This window comes from Melitaea cinxia, chromosome 23 (assembly GCF_905220565.1).
Source record: "Melitaea cinxia chromosome 23, ilMelCinx1.1, whole genome shotgun sequence".
NCBI classification, from domain to species: Eukaryota; Metazoa; Arthropoda; class Insecta; order Lepidoptera; family Nymphalidae; genus Melitaea; species Melitaea cinxia.
Genome location: NC_059416.1, coordinates 6,126,494 through 6,151,479, shown reverse-complemented (window position 1 = coordinate 6,151,479; position 24,986 = coordinate 6,126,494). Strand labels below are relative to the sequence as shown.

Sequence of the window (24,986 nt, the reverse complement as noted above, 5' to 3'; positions counted from 1 at the left end):
ATGTAACTAAAAATTAAAATAGTGCGTAATTTTTCTTTACTGGGTGTCTGAAAATGTATAAAAAATTAGGCAATATTTCTTGTTTCCTCCTACTGTCTATGATAATAAGAATATGAAAAAAACTAAGACATAAGGGCATGGTCATGGCAGTTATTTGTTTTATGTTAAAAAAATATTTCATCTAGTGTCATTAGCCAAGGAGAAAACAGTCGACTACGTTTGTATGGAGAAAGAGCCGGTATCCTTTCCTCTTAATAACGATCAGAGGGATCTCCAATAAATATCTTCAACGCTTGGGATGCTAATGACCGCATAGGTCCTTTGTTATTTTATATAAGTGTTTTAAAATGTTCACAAATCACTTAAGGTTGCAATTTATGTGCTGTTTAAGTTTTATCAATAACTAACTTATACCGTTTTGCAACCACTCCTCTTATATGTTAGTAACTCAGTGTATTTATAATATTTACAGTATTTTCTTAATACCTATATCTGTACGTGTGTATATGTGTAGCTGTACAATAATTTATTGTGTACATATTGTTATATAAAATGTGCTTGATTTTTGTATATTCTTGAAAATACTATAAATATTTTTAAAGAATATTAAAAGGCTAATAAAATAATTATAAGTCACTCAAAAATATACTTAAATGATAATTGTGATTTCGTACTAATAAAATATATATAATTGACTAACTAGAATGTTAAAAATATGTTTTAAGAAAACTTCATAGGTGGTGTGTACAAGTTTTCTATAGTTGAATATAATTTCAATTGAAGTATATACTATTTTTTGTATTTGTTGAAATAAATCTTGCAATATAATTAAATGAAATTGGACATAAAGACATACTTTCTGAAATTGTATAAAGTTTATAATATTAATTATGATGATGATTTAGTTTTACTAATTATGTTCTGACATTACCTATATTAAACATATGATATTGCTTTTATACGATTGTTTCATTTCAAATACAAATAAATTCTATCAAAAGATGTAAAATATTTTTAAAACATATATTTGGGTGATAGTAAAATACATTTTTAAATAATAACATTTATTTTGTACATTTATTTATAACAGATAAATTTTATATGTCTAACAAACAAAACAAAACAGCTGCTTATTGTCGCTTTCTCTTAGCTTAATTGACCTCTCGATTGGCTAATAAATAATGAAATCAAATTTCGCTTTTATTGCTAAATTAGACTTTGAGCTTTGTCTCACTTATGATGTTATACAAACATAATTCCTATTTTACATCGACACAACCAAAAACAACATATAAAATTAACAATATAAAAAATAAATATTTTAAAATATATAGCACTCCAAATAATATTCAGATCTAAGGTATACAAATCACATAAAGGAATGTTTTGTTGCCAGTTATTTAAATGCATTTTTTTTTCTAATAAATAAATGCGTTCCTACCTAAAAAACGGAATCGATTGCTGCTACAAATTTTTTATTATAAAATTTACTATTGCGGTCACAATTTATAGACCCTTGTTGAAGTAAACTTCTTTTACTTTGGGGTAGTTCTTCTTTACACGCTCCTGGAAATGTAAAATAATTCATTTTAAAAAAGTATTTAAAGGACTGTTATTGACAGTAAATTTTTATTTTTATTTTTACGTTGTCTGTCGTATACACGTAATAATTTTTGGCAATAATTAGTATTTGATCCGGTCTATTTTTAATTACACTGGAGAAAAAAAATAAAACATCAATTTAGTAATCGGGTCAGGGATACTAGATGATAGCTGGAAGGTCAGGTCACCTTCAAGTCGGAGACACTAGATGGTAGCGGGAAGTTAAGGTCACCTTGAGGTCGGGGTCGAGGCTGTCGACGGAGAGCGAGGCGCGCTGCTCGAAGATGGCGCAGCAGAGCGGCGTGGCGAAGGTCACGCACAGCCCCACCAGGAACAGCTGGAAGGGCACCACCATGGCGGGCCGCTTGCAGAACAGACCGCGCTTTGTTGCGTAGCTCGTGATTAGTGGCGTCACCGCTGCGATATAACGGAGGATTCGATAATTATTACTTATCTTTTGGAATTTCGTACAAATCAAAACCTATGTATGCTATTTACTAAAGGGTCGTCCATTAATCACGCGGTCGGAAAATAATCACGAACACAAGGATAGAAAGGGGCTATAATTAGATATCACGTGGAGTAGTACCTATTTATTTTTCGTTGAACGCGCGATTTCTAAACCATAAAAACAACCAATATTACCCTGTAACCTTGATGTCTGTCTGGAAATTTGTCTCATGATGCTAAGTTTTCCAACATATGATCAGATTAAACCTGTATTTTAAGACATTAATCTGAAAATGTCAATATACTTTGCACATAAAAGTGTTTATGGGTTTGTACTCTAAAACCTCGTCATATATCACCCACGGGAGTTGGAAGGTTAAATCATTGCTAAAAATATCAAATGTGATACAGTAGTGTCTAAGTTGGCCAATAAAAAAAAAATAGATCAGTTTAGGTTGGATGTAGTCAATAAAGTGTTTGATAATAACTTTATTTTAAATGGTATCTAAGTTTTGTATTATTTTTGGCTCACGTTCAATGAAAATGATTGTACGCAGAATAGGCAATAAAATTGAGAAAGACAAAATAGCAGATTTGTAGTCGAATTTTCTGACGATTAAATGGTATGGAAAAAATTTTACGAGTATACTTTCATTGTCAATATTATCAGAGCTCTAGAGAAATATGGTAATAATTTATGGTCTTTAAAGAACATTGGACTTGCTTACACACATGGATTTATTAACATTAACAACACAATAATAATATAAATAGAAATAAATCATAAAACTTTATTACCTATGTAAATATTGATATGTTATTCGGTATGATCAGTAGCTAATAATAGACGATTTCAATTGAATTTTTGCAATTCCGCATCACAATCATTGCGGGATAGACTTGTCATGGAAAAAAACTTGGAAATGGGTTTAAATCACGTGTGCTAGTGGTACATTACCTTTTGTTGATTATTAAAGTTTTTACTAAAATATCTTAAAGAATCGAGACCAGCCGGCCTAGCATGCATACAACGAGATATCTCTTGACGAGAGAGAGAGATAATGTCTACATCGAGTATTTTCTCGATTACCCTAACATGCGCACTACGAGAGACAAAATTCTCTTCCGAAGACTTCGCCTTGTCGAGTAGAGAAACATTATCAACCATAATCACAACTGAATATCATTCTTATTTCTTATGTCGTAAAGTTGAATTTACAAGGTTATTGACCAATCGTGCCAAACCGGGATGAGCCAACGTTTGTATAATTTCAAACGAGTGACACATTCTCGGCCTTTTGGGTAAGATAAAAAGTGTATATCTAATTTAAAAAATCTAATATGGAAAATAAAACGGCGTAAGTAAATGAATTTAATTATATATGTAAAACAATATGCTCGTGTTGTGCTTTATATCTTGTCGCACATTAGATAATTGTAATTCTATCACGCATTGTTTTTTTTTTAATTTTGAAAATTTTTTGAATTTTTGATTTTTTTTTTTGATTATTGATTTTACTTTTATTCTATTTAATTTTATTTTTACTTATTGATTTTTTAAATATAATTTTGTTTTGTTTTTTATTCTGAATGTTGTCTTGTCTTGTTGTACTAACCCAATATGGACTTATACTTTGGTCTGTAATAAAGTATTATGATTATTATTATTTAGAATAAGAAGCAACAGGGCGCAAATACGTTTTTTGTGTCATTATATGGCACACTTCACTGGACTTTTCGCATTTCCCGCTCTTCGTATACCGAAATTATATAATTATAATAGGGAAACGCCATGGTATACAAAAAATAGGCACCCGGTTTTATTTATTTTTTATTTATCGTCTTTCTCGTCGATAATATTGAAAACGAGAAGTTTCTCTTCCTAAAACGACAAAATTCGACAAAATTACGATGTCATGTTAGCTTCCGTAGAGATAAATATCACAGATCACTAAAATTTAATGATTATCTCTTCTATTGACGTAACGAGAAGAGTATCGCGTGCACGCATGTTAGCTACTGTAGACATAGAGAGATAATACGAGAAAAGGGGTTTACAAAAATTGACACGGTATTTATTAAGAAACTAGCTGACCCGGCGAACTTCGTATCGCCTAACAGTCGATTCTTTAATTTTATTATTTTTTTTTTTTCGAATTTTTCTCTCCGTAAGAACCATCCTCGTACTTCAAGGAATATTTTAAAAAAAGAATTAGCGAAATCGGTCCAACCGTTCTCGAGTTTTGCGCTTAGCAACACATTCAGCGACTCATTTTTATATTATAGAGATAACATCTTTAACAGAGTATAAATTTCATCAAATTCATTCATATGACCGACTTGCAATGTTTTCGTATAATTCTCAGTGGATTCTAAATACAAATTCATCATCACCATTTACTATGAGTGACTGAAGTTAGAATGCAAGATATGTATTCGACCTGTGGGGTAGGTATTTTATAAAACGAATATTTTTTGAAATTGAATTCGCAAACTTAAGATTGTTCCTATGGTTCATGTGTATTAAAATAAAAATGAACTTAATATAAAACTTTATCTTAAGTTGTGAAAATTCCAACATTAAAGATAATGAGAAATCAGTTTTTAAGTGTCATAGCTAACAGCTAAAAAGTTCCCATAAAATAAGATATAGAAGTATATTATAATACCATAAGATACCATAAAACCATACTTACTCATTCCGGGCAACGCCATTAGCACACGAGATATGCAAACCAAGCCAATGCCGTACTTAGCTGCACGTTTAGACTCCCCCACTCGAGTTCCATCGGCTGTGAACACTGGGGTTCCGTTTAATAATTCCCTGAAAAGATATTAGAAAGTCTAGTATATATGAAGATCACAGCTAAATAACACTCCTTTAAAATAGTGTTGTGTTCCTGTGGTGAGTAGAATAGTCAGAGTTTCGGGGTAGGATAAGGGGTTAGGGTCGGCAATGCCCTTGCGATGCTTCTAGCGGACCACACCTACGCTTGTTTGCCACCTTTGTATTAAAAAAAATGCGTATATCCCGTATATTATCGTATAGATTAGTTTAAAATCTATTCAACGCAAATCTTAACATTGTGTAATCCCTAATTGATGAACTTTTGACTCAATTCAGCCTGTTACATCCCACTACTGGATATTGGCCTCTTTCTCCATGTTAGAGTAGGATTAGAGCTTAATCCAGCACGCTGCTCTATTGCGGGTTGGCGGATCTTACAGGCGTTTGAATTATACTGTTTTAGCCTAAGAAAAACTATTTTTTTGTTTAGTGTCATCTAAGATGGTTTAAAATTGATTTTTTGTTTCATTCTTAATCTTGGTGTTAGGTACAATAAAATTACGAAAGGTACCTACAAAAGTTTTCGATGTACAGTCGTATTATTATTATCATTTTAGTAATTAATTATGAACTGTGCTTGTTATGAATTTAGCATACACTGATTAGGTACTTATAAAAATAAGTATAAGAATCTTTGTCGTTGTTATCGGTCTATCGTGTATTAAGCCAATAATAATATTGTACATTTGTTGATAGTCCTAATTAAATAAATATAAACCATGTTTATGCTATTAATATATATTTACCCGCTTCTCATCATCGGTATATTAATGAAGTTGGCACCGCAAACAGCTGCGAAGGGCACCAAGCGAGCGTAGATTGGGCTCATGTTCTGTAAGGATAAATTATCGTTTATTTAAAAATACCTTTAGTTGCCCTAAAACGTCATATAAAATTAATTAAATTGTTTCCCAATACAAACTCTGAACTCCCGTTTCACCACTATGGGGTGACTATTCAATGCGAACCTTCGTAAGTGTACTCCAATAAAAAAATAAGTAATTACAAGTTTTTAAAGTTCAAATACATCATTGTAATATTAAATAAAAATAAATAGTCTTAACCCTTAGGTACTTCCTTAGGTAGGTGTCCTGCGCGTGCGAAGCCGCGGGCAAAAGCTAGTTATATAAAAAAAAAAAACAAAAAACGAGTGTGCCTTAGACCACACGACTGAAGTAAAACTTCTTTAGCAATAGGTATGCCCTGTGTCTTAAGATATACAATTTATAAATATTTGCAAATTAAGAATATCATAGACTAATTTAATTAATCCTGAGTTCCTGACACTCCCACGGGAAAGGAAATTAAAGGAAATATATGATAATTATATTTATTTATTTATTTATTTATTTAAGCATACTAACAATATACATATTTTTACATTGTTATAATAAGCACATTAGGTATACAGTAAGGTCCTTAATACATATATCAATAACTAGCATGCATAACATTCAATTTTTTTTTTCAGCTTGCATAACACAAAATAAAACTATTAATTACTTAAAAAAAGGATTACAAGTAGAATATAAAAAAGGTTTACAAAAGAGAATATTAAAAAAGAAAAAAAAAAAAAACTATATTATTTGTGAAAATGAGCAATAAGTTTCTTTTTAAATGCATTATAATGATCACCAAATATGTCAATGCCTGGTAAATCTTTTGCAATTTTGTTATAATTCAAACACAGTTTAACCACGGGCGCCTGATTTCCCATATGAGTTTTTGATTTTGGAATATAAAAGATGTTATGGATTTTATTTCTTGGGTACCTACGTGGGACTGAAAGAGATATACGCTCAGCCAAGCTGCTACAATGTACATCATGATGCAGAATTTTATATAAAAAGCATAGCTCGAGAAGTGCGCGCCTGTCCCGAAGGCTCATCATCCCAAACCAAGCCAATCGTTGATTGTATGGCTGTCTGTGTGAGATGCCACTGGCAGAAAAAGCAAGATACCTCGTAAAAGTACGTTGTATACTTTCTACGCGCTGTGAGTGCACAATATAGGTGGGGTTCCAAACAACACTAGCATATTCGAGAAGGCTGCGAACCAAGGCATTATACAAAACAATTTTTGTAGACCAAGAGAAACCGTTGGTATTACGTCTAATAAAACCTAGCAAACGAGCCGCTTTCGTAACCACTTTGTCAATGTGGGATCTAAATGTCAATTTCTTATCAATAATGACTCCCAAATCTCTAATTTCCGCCACTTCCTGAAGTGATTTATTACCAATTAAGTAGCTTGAAACAAGCGGTTTTTTTTTTCCTTGTGTATTTGATAAAGAAACATTTGTTAACATTGAGAGTCATGTTATTGGTATAGCACCATGTGGAAATAGCATTAAGATCTTCCTGAACTAAACTTGCATCTACATTATTATTTATTGTTTTATAAATTTTTAAATCGTCAGCGAACAAAGAAATTTTGCAATGTTTTATTTTACTCGTAATATCGTTAATAAACACCAGAAATAAGAGTGGTCCCAAATGTGAACCTTGTGGTACACCGGAATTTGCCAAATATGTACCAGACTCAAAGCCATTGATAGCAACACTTTGGGGCCGCTTGCTTAAATACGACTCAAACCATTTTAATAAAGCACTCTCAATCCCATACTGACCCAGCTTTTGGATCAGCAAAACATGATCGACTTTGTCAAAAGCACTGCTGAAGTCAGTATAAATTGCATCAACCTCCTGTCCACCATCAATCGCGCGCGACAAATCAGAGATAAATACTGATAAATTGGTTTGAACAGAAAGACCCCTCCTAAAACCATGCTGTGCACCTGTAAGAAAACGTTCAAAATGGTTCGATAATACCGGATATAATATCTTTTCGAATAGCTTTGCAAAGCACGAGAGAATCGATATTGGACGATAGTTCTGTATATCCATGCGATCACCTTTTTTGTGTACGGGAACAATTCTCGCCTTTTTCCACTCTTCAGGGAAAACTCCCTCCCTTAACGATCGATTAAAAATAAGGGTTAGTGGAAAAGCAATAGCTGAACTACACCGCTTGATGAAAAGAGGAGGAAGATTATCCGGACCAGCACCTTTTTGTATATCCAGAGATTTTATTACTTTTAATACTTCTTTTTCGTTAAACTTTATTTTACCTATATATGGGATGTTAGGATTAGAAAATCTGGTTGGAGAAGCATTATTGTTATGTGTGAAAACGGACGAAAAATGAACGGCAAAGAGATTTGCGATCTCGGAACCAGAGTTAGCTGTTACGTTATTCAATGTCATTGATGCAGGTATAGACGATTCGGCATCCTTCTTATTTTTGAAAAAACTCCAGAAAGCTTTAGGTTTTTTATGAATATTAGTTTGAGTCCTGTCTATATATTCAGCGTAACAATTATTAAAAAGCTTATGACAGCGCTTCCGCAGTATTTTAAATTCTAATTTATCTCTAGGATTTTTGTACTTATTTAGTTTTGCACGAATTTTATCTTTTTCCACCAATAATCTAATCAAATTTCTATTAAACCATACGGGGTACTTGGCATTACGTGGTTTACGAGTCGGTACAAATTTTTCAATAACACTAGACAGAGAAGTATAAAACATTGCAACCATGGCATTAACATCATTACAGGCACAAAACTTCTCTAACCAATCTATGCTTTTTATGTCATTAATAATGGATTCATAATCGGCTTTAAAATAGTCATACCTTGAACAACATTTCGACCGAAGACAGGGCATGTGAGTATCACTAATAACTATTAACAAATTTGGATGAAACGGATCTAGTTTACTAAGCATATCTAGAGTTGCGTACTGAAATGCTCGATAAATTACTTAATACTAGGTCTAGAATCTTATCGTTACAATTTTTAACACAATTATATTGGTGAAACCTATTAATAGATAAGAAGTCAACCAAAGCATAACCCAATGTAGAAGCATAATTTGACGGAGTAGTATATAAAAAATTTTCATTACAATTCCAATTTATGAAGCTCATATTAAAGTCTCCCAAAATAACTATATCTTCTACATGATTAATTACGTTATCAACACTCTCAAGAAATTTATTCAAAGTTTCTATTTTCACTGGTGGAGGTAAGTATACTACACAGATCGCAATTTTTTTAACAACGTTTTGTATAGTTACCTCTATAACAACCCATAATGTCTCTAAATCACCTTCCCAATTAAGTATACGAGAAGAAGATATTTCACGTGTTATCGCAATCAGTACCCCTCCTCCATCCTTCTTCCCAGTCTGAGAACATAACCGATCCTTTCTATACACAACATAACGAGTATCGAATAATTCCTTACTATAAATATTAGAGTTCAGCCAAGTTTCTGTTAAAGCTATTACTTTATAATCCGAAATTAAAATATTCTTAAATACTTCGTCTGTCTTTGATCTTAGACCTCTAACGTTTTGATAGTAAATTTCAAGCATTAGAATAGAATAAAACACTATAACTTGCGTGAACCATTTGTTTCTTAATTTATTAATTTTAGACAATCTTCATTTTTTATTAATTTAGCTTGACTGAATTCATCTTTTTTCATATAAATTCTTCCATTGCGAACCCAAGTAAAACGGTAGTTTAATTGTTTGGCCTTTAAACGCGCAGCTGCATGGAGAGATTTATTGGCAGGAGTTAAATGTTCAGATACAAAGACAGGGTTCTTCGTGCCTCCAATACCTAGATGATAAGAGTTTAATTTGTCGCTAACATTGGCCTTGTTAAAATTTACCACTGCCGTAAGAAGTTCATCACGCTGCCTTGCATTGCGTAGTTTAACAACAACGGAGCGTGGTTTATCATTATTTTTATTAAGTTTAGCAACTCGAGTAACACATTGAACATCCTCAACAGAAAGTTGATGGCTGACTACTTTTCCTAGTTGAAGTACAGTGTTCACTAAATTCTCCGATTTGTGTTCAGGAATACCATTTATTTCGACATTACTCTCCCTCATATGCATTTCGACGATGTTAAGTTTATTGCTAAGATGTCTCACTGAAGATTTAAGGAGCTCGTTGTCTTTTTTTAACTGATCTATTATGGCAGTTTTTTCTTCCAGTATTGTTTTTATTTCCTCATATTGCACATTAATGAAAGAAAGAGAATCGCTAAAATTTGTCATTTGTTCGTTAATTGATTTTAACTGAGATGTTACTAGCGCATTTATGGAATTTGAGAGCTCCTCCTTAATAATTTCGCGTAGTCTACTCTCGGTAACAGGTCCGCAATCGTCACTACTTATTTTAGTAACCTGAGTTTTACTAAACTTTTTACGTGTAGTGACGCCTGACATTTCGGGCGAAACTTCAGAGATTTGACAAGTACTTGGATTTGTTACCGTCTGCCGAATAGGCGTATTAGTGTTTCCTACCTTTGGTTGCGTATGTTTGTCTATAATAGTTGGAAAGCTTAGTTATAACTTTCTTCTGTAGCTTGTACACCAGAAATGTTACAATTCACTAAGCAATAACAATGTATATTTATAAATAGGGAGCCGCGACGCCCTTTATTTAATTACCCCCTTCAAACCTTTTATTTTTCACCATAATATGGCTATGTCCTTTTTCAATATTTACTCTATCTTATACTAATTTAATCAAACTCCATTTTTGTAGTTTTGCCGTGAAGGCGTAACAAATAAATAGAACTCTGTCTGAACTTTCGCATTAATAATAATGTATGGTTTTATGTGGGTTATACAGGTATTTGGGATTTGTGCTGTATGTAATACTTCTGGACTTCACATAAGATTGTCATCCTACTGGGGGCTAGTGAGTACTCACGAACTACGAAGCATTTAGCAAATGATAAGACAAGGAAATACTCAACATAATTTAATATCTATTTGGGAGAAAATTTTGTTAAACATTATGCATATTTAAAATTCACAATTTAAGATTATTTACAGATAGTTTTAGGATAAATCATGTCCGCATGGAATTGTGCCAAGAATACTGGCAGCATTTCCCCGTTGAATCGCTATGCCGATTCTCTGGGCAAAAAATTCACCAGCCCTCTTGTCACTTGTGGAGGCAATAAGGCGAGGAGTTATCTCATTTAATTTTTTTTTTTAGCACTGCTACTCCAAAATCCAAGTGTTTCGACTGCAAACGGCACAAAGATGTAATTTGGAATTAGTGACCAATATTTGTGCCGTTTAGTCATTTCAGCTTTTTCCGCTGCGGCTCCCGCTTTTAAAGCTGTTTCCCTGACATGAGACGGAGCAAGTGTGTCAACGGAGGTTGCGTCCCACAAAAGTGCCCGTACCCTATCCCAGGGAACCAACGTCAATCCATCAGGTCTCTTGCCATCATCGCGACTAATTCCAGTAGACTCGATAAGAGCAGGAACGTCGATGGTGGCAAGAGCTCTTTTTATGGTATCGTTTTGGGAACCGTGGCGGGAAAACCTACCTGAACTCTTGTTAAGGCGTGAATTCCGAAAGCATCAACCTCTTTTCAACAAAAACGGTATTTGTCCAACTTTATAATAAGTGGTTGAAAAACGAGGCCTCGTCTTGTTAGGACAGATCATTTTGGTCAGGACGGCCCTAGAAACTTAAGTACCTAGTTAAAAAAACTGCTATATTATACGTTGAGAGTCTTCAATCAAACCAAGAGCATAAAATCATTTGTTTAATAATTTCTAATTTAAATAATGATAGTAATTTTATCAATCTTTACGTAAGAAGGCGGTGGCCGTGACGTTTGTATAAATAGAAACAATATATTTTGATGTATAATACGTCACCATGACTTGTGTAGGTATTATAATAATCTTTGTCTTGTCATTATTATTGCTGTGATAAGTGACTAACCATGGCGTTTTGTTTACTGATAAATATTTGTTGTCGACTGCGATTTGAAAGGTCGACTATTTGCAATATTAAATAGAATTATGTAAGGAAAACGTTGTTTAGCAACTAACGTTACAAAAAAGTCGGTCGATAATTTTTGAGACCAAAAAAAAGAAATATTACAGGATGAAACCCATTAGAAGAGTAAGAAAATTTTCATCCTGGTTTTTTTTAACCATTTTCAAAGAAATTTCACTGAATTGTTTAGAATAGGTCAAAATGTCTCGACAAATTGATTTCAATTTGGCAATTTTGTGTCAAGACTATTTAATGAAGGAAGTAACGGCTATTGTCTATTTAGTTTTGGTATCTGTTTTGCAATAAATGTATCAATTTTTATAAGATTTTAGATTAAAATGGTTACTTCTATTACTAAAACTATTCATAAACTGGATATTTACCATGATTTCATTTAAAAAAATCCCAATTACTTCATATTTAGTAGATAGGGAGGTAAAAGTAGTAATCGAATAATACTTTAATAACTAAAATAATAATAGCACATTCTTTATTTATTGACTCAGTGTCAACGCATGTTAGTGCTTACACATTGAACGCTGAGCATACATTTTTTTTAAGTCCGAATTAACTATACTTAAGTGATAAGATTATTCGTCGCGTAACGGCAACACGGATAATGTTTCATTAATAATTAAATTTCAAGGCAAGTTCTTTAAAAGCTTACAAAAGGCGAAATTGTCAGTGTCTATCGTGTTGGTGTTAAATAAATAAATAAAAATAAATTCGGAATCAATGGTGTAATAAGTAGGTGGACGATGAAAAATCTATGCAGGTGGAGTGAACCAATCAAACCAGAGGAGGTCGGAAAATTAGTCGAGGAAACAGAGTACGTCGATAAGTAAGAGTTGATGTGGACCCCATATGCAAAAGGTCGAATCTAGTACAAGACCGAGAACGGTTATTATTAAACTTTAAACCTGATGTTATTAGAACCATTATATCGTTGACCTTTCTCCTGTATGGAGAAAGAGGCCTATGTCCAGCAGTGGCATATTACAAGCTGAATCGTATCGTACTTTGCGGCGATTAAAACTCGCCCTCAAGTTGACAAATTCCCAATTTGTTAAGCGGCTATTATCGAAATGGAAAAACAATTAATAGGGATAGAAAAGTAAATAATTAATCAATGTCAATGTTTCGCAATTTTGATGGATGGTAGGTACTTTATCACAATTTGACTATTAAGTAAAATGTCCACAAAATATTTACCAGGGGTAAAATTCCAGACGCCAAAGATTCTTATGGTTATTTTGGTTTTTCAGATAATTGTAATCTGCGAGATTGTCATGTTATGTCTATTTAGAAGTATGTATACAAGATACGTAAGAGTCTGATTTATACAAGAAACAGAGTTTCTTAATAGCATTCGAAGACTGCTTAATTGGCACTCTCAAGACTTTACGTTAGTAGATAAATAATAAACCCAAAACAATGAGCTGCTCCCTAGACCAACTTTTCGTTTCAAAAGAAAAAAAATATGTGTTATAGCTTAGTAACCTTTTCATGTGTTCTTTATTACACTAAATATTATCACAAGTTTTCATTACATAGGCAGTTTGCAAGGACTAACTTATCTCTAAAAGAGATCTCTACATTTCATACAAATAAGTAAAATTTCAATAATCTCTACAAATCTCTTTGATTGAGACCTATTTGTATTTATGAATTTTATACATAGCAAATATTTAAAAATCATTATCAAACGGTTTCCAATGATTATTATTTAACATATAATAAAGTATGCGCCTTTTGAAACCAAGCATAACTTAATTGAGATTACAGACTTATTCAAATTATCGATTAATATTAAAAAGAATCATATATATGAATACGCAAAGGTTAAGATGTTTGTCTCAAATTATATACCATTTTATAGATAATTGCTTGCTATACCAACATCGACAACTCAAAAATTTATTATTGCTTTTGTTATTGCAAATTAATTAATTATTAAAATTATATATGACGGCTTGAATTTTGAAACAACCTCAACATGATTGACGGTCGGAAAATTTTTTGTTCAGTTTCAAATCAACTCACGTATAAATACTTTTTTGTAACTTTGTAAAGTGATAATTATTATACTCATTTAGTGCGAATTGTTTGCACGGGTATAGCTAGTAATATTAAATAACAATTGTATCGATCAATAATAACTTTAGACTATGGACTAAAATTTAAATATAAAATGACAGTAATAAATAGTTTCAAATAGAATTACCGTTACATAAAATATTTTTAATATGCCAATTAAACTTGGTTAAAGAAACATCAAATATATCGCAGTCTAGAAAAAACTTGTTTTACTTATAAAAATTTCTATTAAATAAATAATATGGTTGCACAACGCAGAATGTTTCCTTACGTGTAGCACTAATTCGCGGACATTGGGAAAACAATCTCGAGAGCAGATAAGGCGAACGAACATGATTTTTTATGATTTTATACAGTTGTACTTGATCTCGTTGAACACATCGGTCAGCGGCCGTCATCATTGTAACAAAACTGTTAAATTTATAAAGTTGTGGTCGACTTTAGGGCCCTGACCTAACGATTATTAACGATCTGATTCTTCGACTGAGGATTCCACACAGAAGAAGCTATAAGCCTTGAAGCTATAAGCCTTGATGGGTACCCGGTAAATAAATTACCGATATATTTAATTGATGTAAGATGATCTAGTTATTTATATGAAGTTTTATATAAATGTCTTTACATATCAAAATAAAGCAATAAGATAGAATATGTGATAAAAAATTATCGAACTTATCTGACACTAAAATAAGGACAGCAATCTCTTATCTTCCATGATTGATGGTAAAAAATTCACTTTCTTTTACAAGAAAGATAAAGCCATAATTTGTTACTCGATAATAGTTAAGTTATAAATTATTAAAATAAACACCATTTACGGTTCAGTCTCTAACATCCCACTGCTGGGCATATGCCTTTAACACAATTTAAGTGAAAATATTATTACATATTTACTTTTATTTATTTATTATTACATTATTGTACACTACAAATACATTGTCGAGCACTTTTAAATTGTTTAGTACAATAGGCGGATTTGGCTAATGGCTACATTTCTTTCGGACATTCCATAAATATTAAGAATGTTGTAACTAAACAAAAATGAATCTACAGATATTGTTGAACATTGGTTTCATACACATTTAACAATAATTAATTAAACTAATTCACTAATATTGAAAGAAAGAAAGCTTTTTTATTGGCCATTCACAGTTTACAAATTACAAAAGTGAAATGATACATAAATAACAAAATGATACCACAGGACGATAAAAAAGGCCTACGAATATTAGACCATCTAATTTCTAATTTTAATACGACATTAATAAAATTTTAATATGAATCACAATCTCAGGTGTAACATATAAATAGCGGAAAATAGACTTGCTAACTGGAAACTCAAATGACTCAAATGACTAAGAATATCAAATTAGAAAAACTTAAAAACTTAAATAAACATAATTCAATATAGGTACAGAATTATTTACACGACATACACACACCTCTCTGACGTCGCTTGCTCACGTATCTTTGATAAGATAGCATTTAACGTGTTTGTAGAGGAATTGCAATTTAGCTGATCTTATCAAGACGATGACGCGTGATGGCTTTTAAATTATGCTAATTCAAAAGTAAGCAATAGTTTTTTTGTACTTTGATGTTTTAAATGAATAATTGTGTTTGCTCGCAAACGAAAAAAACCGACTTCAATTACATCGACGAGTAATACAACGTAGATCGACGAAAAAATAGTCAAGTAACTACGCGTTATTAAAGATTACTCAAAAAGTAGTTATCAGATCTCAATAATTTTTTATGTAACCACATGACAAACATCAGCTATCGATTAAATTAAAAATTATTAAAATAGGTACACCCAGTAAAAAGTTATTGCGGATTTTCAAGAAGTTCCCTCGATTTCTCTGGGATCCCATCATCGGATCCTGGTTTCATTATCATGGTACTAAACTAGGGATATCTTCTTTCCAACAAAAAAAGAATTATCAAAATCGGTACACCCAGTAAAAAGTTATTGCAGATTTTCAAGAGTTTCCTTCGATTTCTCTAGGATCCCATCCTCAGATCCTGGTTTCCTTATCATGGTCCTAAATTTAGGATATCTCCTTTCCAACAAAAAAAGAAAGTTATGCGGTATAATACAACGTAGGTCGACGAAAAAAGCGTCAAGTAAAAACGCATTATTAGATATAACTCGAAAAGTAGTTGTTAGATCTTAAATAAATTTAAATGGGACCAATTGGCACACACCACCTTTCGATTAAAAAAAAATTTGTCAAAATCGGTCCACACGGTCAAAAGTTCTGATGTAACATACATTAAAAAAAAATACAGTCGAATTGAGAACCTCCTCCTTTTTCGGAAGTCGGTTAAAAATAATGAATAGATGTATAAAGTATATGATTCATTTTTCTTTCTCATCATCAAACTCTACTTTATTTATAAATATTTACAGATATTTGTATTCACAACTTTTAATCCAAAAGTTGTAGTTTATTAGTTTAGTACCTATAAATATCTCGTGTAGATTTAAAAAAAATGGGTTGCATGTAAAGTTGGTTTACGGATGATAGTTTAACGTGACAATGTAATAACAAAACCTCTATCTCCTCGGACGCATAGGCCAATCGAGTGGAAGAAAGATAGATGCGGCGCAAGCGTACAACGAGCGCAACGGGACAATGAGGGTAACGGGGCAATGAGTCATCATTTTTCGTGCATGCAGCCGGCGTTCATCGATTTATTAGACGTTGTCATGTTAACAAATTAAAATCTGGTATTTCTATAATCTTTGTTGTCATTTGTCTCCGAGTATTCCCAGTAAGTTGTCAAAGACACTTGTATTGGGAATGACTCGCTACTACAAGGTAGTATGGCATATGGCTAAGACTATAGTTAAAGTTAAAATTGAAGCTTAAATTGAATCTAAGTGTTAGTGTTGATTGTGTGTGAGTATTTGCATGTGTATACGTGTATGTTTACATTTATCCGACTCCTTTCAATACACAAGTTATCGAAAGGTCTGCATAAATATATTTTATATTATTCGAAATAACTAACATCTGTGTAATTATGACGTTGAATGCGTAATTCGTTTACATAACAATTATAAGAATGATTATTACAAATGTTTGCCTTTTATATTGTCAATACTATTGCGTCGTGTTTGTGGTTTCCCAAAGCCAGATATACTCGTCACGGACTTTTAGCGTTCGGCGACCGAGTAGGGGATGGCTTGCGCATTGTGCAGGGGTCGCAAACATTTACAAACAAATTAGTTTTTTTCAGGTACCACACTTAGGATATCTCCTTTCCAACAAAAAAAGAATTATCAAAATCGGTTCATAAACGTCGAAGTTACCCCCTAACATAGATAATATATATACGGTGGAATTAAGTAACCTCCTCCTTTTTTGAAGTCGGTTAAAAAGTAAGTCTAGACCGTTTATGTAACTGGAAATGATTGCTAAAATTTAGGTAGGTGAAATTATAGGTATTCAATAAAAAGCCTAACTTTGGTTAATTTCAATAGATTTCTAAGAATGTTCGGTTATTTATATTTTAGTTCGTACCATTTTGTTGACAATTTTATGAACGAATATTTTAATTTATTATTATTATGTTTTAAATAACTTTATATCTTCCTTTAGTATATGTAAGTTATAGTATAAAGCAATTAGCAATTGTTTTGATAGTTATAAATAGTTTCAAAAAGATTGTGTGTGTAATGTGTATTTTTATATGTACTTTTAAAAAATTGTAATTAAGAAACATTTTTTTTGTTTACAACCGCATCCTCATTAAACATTTCTTTTCTTTAAAATAATTTTCTAGTATATAAAGATATTTATTTATATTACTAAAAAAAAATTAATAATAAAAAAGAAGACTCAATCAGCCTAAATACATAACTTCCGGATACAGGCGTTGATTAGAAGGTGTGTCTGAGTCACGAACTTAGTGTTACGTTTGTGAAAATATCAGAAACAATTTACACTTAAAATAATACCGTTTATCATTGAACCGAATTTAGAGGTCTGGAGACCTTGAGACTACAAAGGAGTGGAACACACCCTTAATTATTTTCCAAATAAAATGAACAAGTTTTTTTCATTCGAGTTTTTTAATAACAGATGAATCGTTATTTTTATATTTAAGACCAATACAATCATGTTTGTACAACGTTCTTTAGATGAAGGTAAAACAGCGTAAAAATTGTCAAAGGAAAAATTGTTTACTAGTGTAATTATAATCGTCGGAATTTGAAAGATTTTTTCCAAAGTCTCTATTGTGGGGACCCCTTTTGCGGAGACTCCGAGGCTGTTGCCCCTAAATTCGCCCCTGATACGCGTGTAATTAAAAGGTAGTGCAATATAACGAGATGACACAATGCGACCAATTATACTACAGACTTAAGTTTTTATAAAATTATTTCACTTAAATCCGATTTGTGTTGTTTAATTTTATTATAATACCCCATGGGTAGACTGGTAGAGATCTCTTACAGAGATAAGTTCGCCCTTGCCAACATTCTTTGTAAAAATGACTTGTAATTATGATTTTTTTAAAAGTGCAATAAAGAATATATAATATAATAATTTCTAACTACTAATTTTCACGATTGATTTAAAATAATATTATCATATAATTTGTCTTTAATTTATTTAATAGGCTCCCAATAGGATGTTACTTCTGTGTCGCGATTCCGAAAACACACAACTCACTAGCACAAACAAAACGTATCTGGGCGTTTGTGTTTGTGTTCAACAGATATCTATTTATATGGCTTATATCTACATATTTGGAACCATTATGACTATTGCTCTACTCCTAAAAAAATCGTTCAAACTTTATAATTGAGAAATATTTATTTAATTAATTGAAATTCCTTATGTACTCATTATATACTTCACATCATCATCATCATCATCATCATTACAGCCTATACAGTCCACTGCTGGACATAGGCCTCCACAAGTTTACGCCAAAAATAGCGTGAACTCATGTGTGTTGCCCATAGTCACCACTCTGGGCAGGCGGGTTGGTGACCGCAGTACTGGCTTTGTCGCACCGAAGACGCTGCTGCCCGTCTTCGGCCTGTGTATTTCAAAGCCAGCAGATGGATGATTATCCCGCCACCGGTCGGCTTTTTAAGTTCCCAGGTGGTAGTGGAACTGTGTTATCCCTTAGTCGTCTCTTACGACACCCACAGGAAGAGAGGGGGTGGCTATATTCTTTAGTACCGTAGCCACACAGTACAGTACTTCACATACTTCAGTATATTTCAAGTTTTTCAGTGCATTTGTTGACTTACCTTAACTTTGCTGTTGAGGTAGAGAGCGGTTGTGAGAGCGCCTCCGCAAGCGGCGCAGTACGACGCTATCAACTGTCTGTTGAATTCAATGGATAAAATTACTAAAACTTTCAACTATTATGGCATACACAAGTTATATGGCAAGACATGTTTTACTACAATTGAGAAACTAAAACTTTTAGTTTCAAAATTGCGTACAGGAATACGCCATAAATGTAGTGAAATTTAATGGTGTAAAGGAATTAAACATCATAAAATGTTATCCGTCGGATACCGTCATCTGTCAAATAGCGTTAGCGACAACCGTTGAAACAGGCCGTTATTATTATTATTGTTCTAAGTTTACGCTATAATTTTTATTTTTTTCGAAGGCATTCATTTAAAGGTTCGCTATTATAAGTTCTAATGCTAAAATTTAATTATTAACACAATATTATATTTTTCTACGGAATTTATTAATACGCTGCTAAATTCGAGATGAAAACAATTTGGTATACTCACGAGGTAGGTAACGGTGCGTCTCCAGATCTATTTGTGTAGTTGACTACAGCGTTGAATGTCTGATTAACCCACTGCCAGAAAGCCGTTGCTGCGTTCGTCTTGTAAAATGTTATCATACCTGGTTTTGTAAGGAAAAGTTGATTATATTGCAAATCCAAATTTAAACAAAAAAAATATTAAAACCACATTTTTGAGTAGAAAAATGTAGATAGATATTTGTATAGGAATGGCTGAACGTTTACTTACTAACATTTCGATTACTACTACTTACTTACTACTTACTTACATTTCGATTTGTTCACAAACCGTGAACAAATCGAATTGGCTTTTGAATATAAGAATAAAGCATAAGTCAACCGTTCAAACGATAATTATACCGTAAATCTTAAATTACGTAGTGACGTAACAACTAGGTACAAAATTTAGACTAAAACTAATAGATTTGCACGATGTATTTTTGTTTGTGCACGATGATTTGCCAGATAAGGAAACGTTTTATATACCTGCATTACAATCGCACTCGTTTACATAGTACTTCAAAGAAATCATAATTTTTTTGAGGCTTAGTTGGCGACATTTTTTCCTATGAGCTTCAAATGTAGGTATATCTTGTGAAATTACGACAGAATTGTTGTTTTGGAATAGTGTAAGATTAAGTATTCTTAAGAGTAAGGTTGAGATCCAAAATTTCTATAAACGATAACCTGACAGACATTAGCTCTTTTGAGTATTGTGATTATTTTAGTCACTCTACTCAATTAAAATTTACATGGTATTTCATAATGCGGCCTTGATTTTTTACCAAGTAATTTTATTCGGTGATTTTACTATAGAACTTAGTAAACTTATTAATATAATTTTCAAGTCTTGCTATTTACCACAACCATTGTAAAATATGGTACAGAAAAAGAAGTTAAAGATCAATTTTAGAATTTAATTGTGAAAGATGTAGATACTATTCTAAGCATAGAACTGACATAAACTAAAAATGGGTAGCGATTAATTCAATCTTCCAATCGGAAAGATAAACTAGCTATATCGAAGCTAAATGAAAAGTAGCAAAACTAGAACAGCCGACTAGGAAAGTACCTCGACCGTAATTAAGATCATACCTAAAGAGTACTGCTTTCAAGTAGGGTTGTGTTCCTGTGACGAGTAAGGTGGCCAAAGCTCCAGGAGAAGTTCAGGGGTAGGGTCGGCAATGCACTTGCGATGCTTCTGGTATTGCAGTACTACGGTACTAGAAGCTACGGTAACCACTTATCATCAGGTGACCCGTACGCTTGTTTTCCGACCTAGACATAAAAAAAGCAATTTGGTTTAACTTACAGCCAGTGATGATGGTATTCATCGGCGCTTGAGCTGCCATTCGACCCAATACAAACATTTTCTCCCCTGTATCCGGATGGAACGCGCTGTCATAAAGGTACTTCGTCGCCCATAGCTTATCTTCATCGTAGCCTGGTGGGAGCTTGCGTGATTTTCTATAGAGATAATTAAATTTTACCTTTAGATTTATGAGGCAATTTGGGAACGATGTTGAATAGTCATTTTTCTATACGGAAGTACCTAATTGGTACACTGATTGGTACACCACCCAAATACTGGCTTTGAAATACACAGGCTGAAGACGGGCAGTAGCGTCTTCGGTGCAACAAAGACAGCCCTGCGGTCACCAACACGCCTGCCCAGCGTGGTGACTATGGGCAAAACCAGGGCAGGTCCAGTAGTGGACTGCGATAGGCTGATCTGTGTGCGTGTGTGTGTGCGTGTGTGCGTGCGTGCGTGCGTGCGTCTGTGCGTCAGTGCGTCCGTGCGTACGTGCGTCCGTGCGTCCGTGCGTCCGTGCGTCCGTGCGTCCGTGCGTCCGTGCGTGCGTACGAGCGTGCGTGTGTTTGTGTGTGTTTGTGTGTGTGTGTGTGTGTGTGTGTGTGTGTGAATTGGTACAGAGAAAAAATAATATCAAAATAATTTGTATGTTTATATTTTATAACAAAAACGTTTGTGTTAATTTTGAAATCTATGAATGTCAATCTGCCTGTTAGTATATTTTTTCACGCCATGCAAAATCAGTTGCATGAAATTGGACGTGATTTCAATAGATGTAACTATCAAGGTTTCATTTAAAAAGTAGTCTAGGTTTAATCTTGATACACTGACTAGGAGCGGAGTTATTAACAAAAAAAGAAAAAAAGAAATAATAATAATAATTTTCAACGCTGCTTTCTTTACTTTTTTTTATGTCACTAGGTCGGCAAACAAGCGTACGGCTCACCTGATGGTAAGCGATTACCGTAGCTTATAGACACCTGCAACACCAGAAGCATCGCAAGCGCGTTGCCGACCTAATCCCCAATCCCCCCAGGAGCTCTGGTCACCTTACTCACCAACAGGAACACAATACTGCTTGAAAACAGTATTATTTTGCTGTGATCTTCTGTAAGGTCGAGGTACTACCCCAGTCGGGCTGCTCCATATTTTGAGCAGGAAATTCCTGCTGTGCCCTACCCCAGTTAGACTTACTTCAAATATATATACAATTAAAATATAATTGGCTACCTGTTTGTCCACATGAGCATCGTGATACATAAAAACGAGCAGTAACCTTTATAGTAAACGTTAATAAAACCAAGTCAGCAACTTGTATATAATAAGTACTGCGATCGTGTTTGATAATTACGTCACAGGGCTGGAGGTAAATATCCTCAAGCCCTCTTACGTAACCGTGTTATGTTTAACATAATTTACGAATAACAAGTATGTTTTCCTCTTACATAATCTATATAGGGAAATCCTTTGGCTATTCCGAATATTTTTACTACAAATAGTATAAAAAATTATCAAATATTGAACGACATAAATCTTAGATTAACGAAAGATTTCAAATTTCGAAAGGTTTCGGGTATTTCAGATTGATAGATTCTGAGATTAGGACTTTCAATTCGATAGCTTTTAAATATAGGCTCATGTTCTGTAATTATACCTATGTATATGGGTATGACCGAACCGAGATGATGATAGTAGACAATCATGGGTTCACAATCGAGCACCATTGACCTTCCAGATTCATTGCTTTATGACAGAAATTTGGACACACCGTCAACCTATACTGGCAATACGGCGGGTCACATTCTTTTCCTTTGTCCATTGGTGGGATGTTAGTTGATTTTAAAGTAGTTACAGCAAGGTGGTTACACAATTCAAATATGACGAAGAAGTTAATTTAGTATTTGTTTGTATTAAGGCAGCAAACAGTGAGCCAGTCCTGGATTTATAAATAGGCCGTATAGGCCGCGGCCTAGGGGCGGCAGCGTCCTAGGGGCGGCAGATTTCAGAGGACGGTCACTTGATTGATGAAGACCGTCTTCATTGTCTCAAGAAAAAATGAATTCTCTGGCTCTTCTCTACATAGAAGCAGATATAATGAATACCATAAACTATAATGATATTATAGATTATTTTGCTATTAAAAAGGCCCGTAATAAGTTGTATATCTTGTTTCTTGTGGCCTACAGTCATAAAAAATATAAATCCGGCACTGCAGTGAGCAAGAACACAGACAAAAGAAATAACGAGCATAGACATTGGTACCTGAACTCAGTGACGATGCGCTTAGCTTCCTCCAGTTCTGAGTTGCTGGCGAAAGCGTTCAATGGGTTCGTCAGAAGTAGGAAGTGCTTCGCACGACCGAGGTATGTGCTCTGGTCATAACGAGGCTTGTCTAAATTAATATTTGTCATTGTAAAGGATGGCTAGCCTGAAAATAAATACGTTTATTAACAATTAAATTCTGTAATTGAATTGGTCAATGTTAATGTTGAATATTGTGATGTAAACGGATTAATGGTATTAACTTTTGTATCAAGTGTAATTTTAATTACAAGATTATTATTACTTTTACTTTTATTATTTTATTAATAGTTTTATAAATGCGTTATTTTTACTGTAAAATGACTGATGCCGAACTCCGAAGGATTTCTGTGAGAAATCGCTGTTAACGATAGATAACACTGAATTATTGTGGATGTAATCGTAGGTATGATAAATTTCTATATCATTTTTGAACTTTTGGTATTGTATGTGCATAATAAAATATATTATTATTAACGGAATGGCATGATGATGAAGTGTGATGAATGACAATCATTTATGAACAACGTTAAGCTTTAGTCGAAGAATTAGGTTCAAAATGTAAGGATTATCATCATTATCATTACAGCCTATACAGTCCACTGCTGGACATAGGCCTCCACAAGTTTACGTCAAAAATAACGTGGACTCATGTGTTTTGCCCATAGTCAACACGCTGGGCAGGCGGGTTGGTGACCGCAGTACTGGCTTTGTCGCACCAAAGACGCTGCTGCCCGTCTTCGGCCTGTGTATTTCAAAGCCAGCAGTTGGATGGCTATCCCGCCATCGGTCGGCTTCTTAAGTTCCAAGATGGTTGTGGAACCTTGTTATCCCTTAGTCGCCTCTTACGACACCCACGGGAAGAGAGGGGGTGGCCAAATTCTTTAGTGCCGTAGCCACACAGCACGTAAGGATTATAATTTAAAGTAAAGTGTGAATAAACATCGTCTCTTTATAATAAGTGATAAAATCATTTCTATTTTAACTACGGTAGGAATAACGTAAGAAACATGAAAAAAATTTGAGCGAAAAATAAATGAACAAAGTCGTCTACTACTTTATGCTAATATACTTCACTCAAGTTTAAGTTTTAGTAAGCTATACCCCGCCCTTTTTGTCACCAACACAAAGAAAAAATATACCCTATCCATTGCATTTCCACCCCATAAGCCTTCTCAAACAGTACCTACTTGAACAAACGCGATCTTACGATTACACAAAATTTAAATACGTATGACATTTTTGAAATAAATATTGTTATCATGACCTACCTTAATAATCTAATAAATTAATTATTTGATTTATTAATTAAAATCTAATCAATGTAATTTTTATAGCAAAGATTGATACGTAACCTTGTGATACGAATATCATTAGATACGTAATCGTAATTATGGCTAATAGACTGAATCGACTTTTACGATATTAAATATTAAAATTTTATAAAATAAGCTACATTGAGACAAAATAGATCGCAAAAAACACACGCCAAAGAGAGGACATAAAGGCGATGAATCATTTTGAAAACTCAAACATCAAAATCTCAATAATCAATCGCAACGATTGATTATTTGTTTACTTTATTTATGGAAAAAAAGAACGCGTGTAATTAAAGTCAAAACGTAGCCAAACAGATTGTCTGCGGCCTCTACAACATTCTTATTTTTGATTTTTATATGAGAACTTTCCCTTCTCTGAT

The 24,986-nt window shown here is 33.3% G+C and overlaps 1 protein-coding gene across 1 annotated transcript; it reads right to left on the bottom strand.

Moving 5' to 3' along the window:
* Positions 1-1,047: 1,047 nt before the first annotated feature.
* Positions 1,048-23,397, bottom strand: LOC123665211 (sideroflexin-1-3). The gene is made up of 8 exons (XM_045599548.1): positions 23,249-23,397; positions 20,987-21,141; positions 19,658-19,775; positions 19,157-19,232; positions 5,647-5,732; positions 4,749-4,876; positions 1,835-2,019; positions 1,048-1,566 (listed from the first exon to the last, which is right to left on the bottom strand). Exons 1-8 carry the CDS (start codon positions 23,395-23,397, stop codon positions 1,507-1,509), a joined length of 957 nt encoding a protein of 318 aa, XP_045455504.1. The 3' UTR covers positions 1,048-1,506.
* Positions 23,398-24,986: the final 1,589 nt, after the last annotated feature.

Excerpts from the sequence above, each read along its gene's own strand:
- LOC123665211 (XM_045599548.1), bottom strand. The coding sequence starts at position 23,397 with ATGACAAATATTAATTTAGACAAGCCTCGTTATGACCAGAGCACATAC. Across the intron at positions 4,877-5,646 it reads ATACCGATGATGAGAAGCGG|GGAATTATTAAACGGAACCC; the intron begins GTAAATATATAT and ends ATATCTTTTCAG. Across the intron at positions 1,567-1,834 it reads GCCTCGACCCCGACCTCAAG|GAGCGTGTAAAGAAGAACTA; the intron begins GTGACCTTAACT and ends TTACATTTCCAG.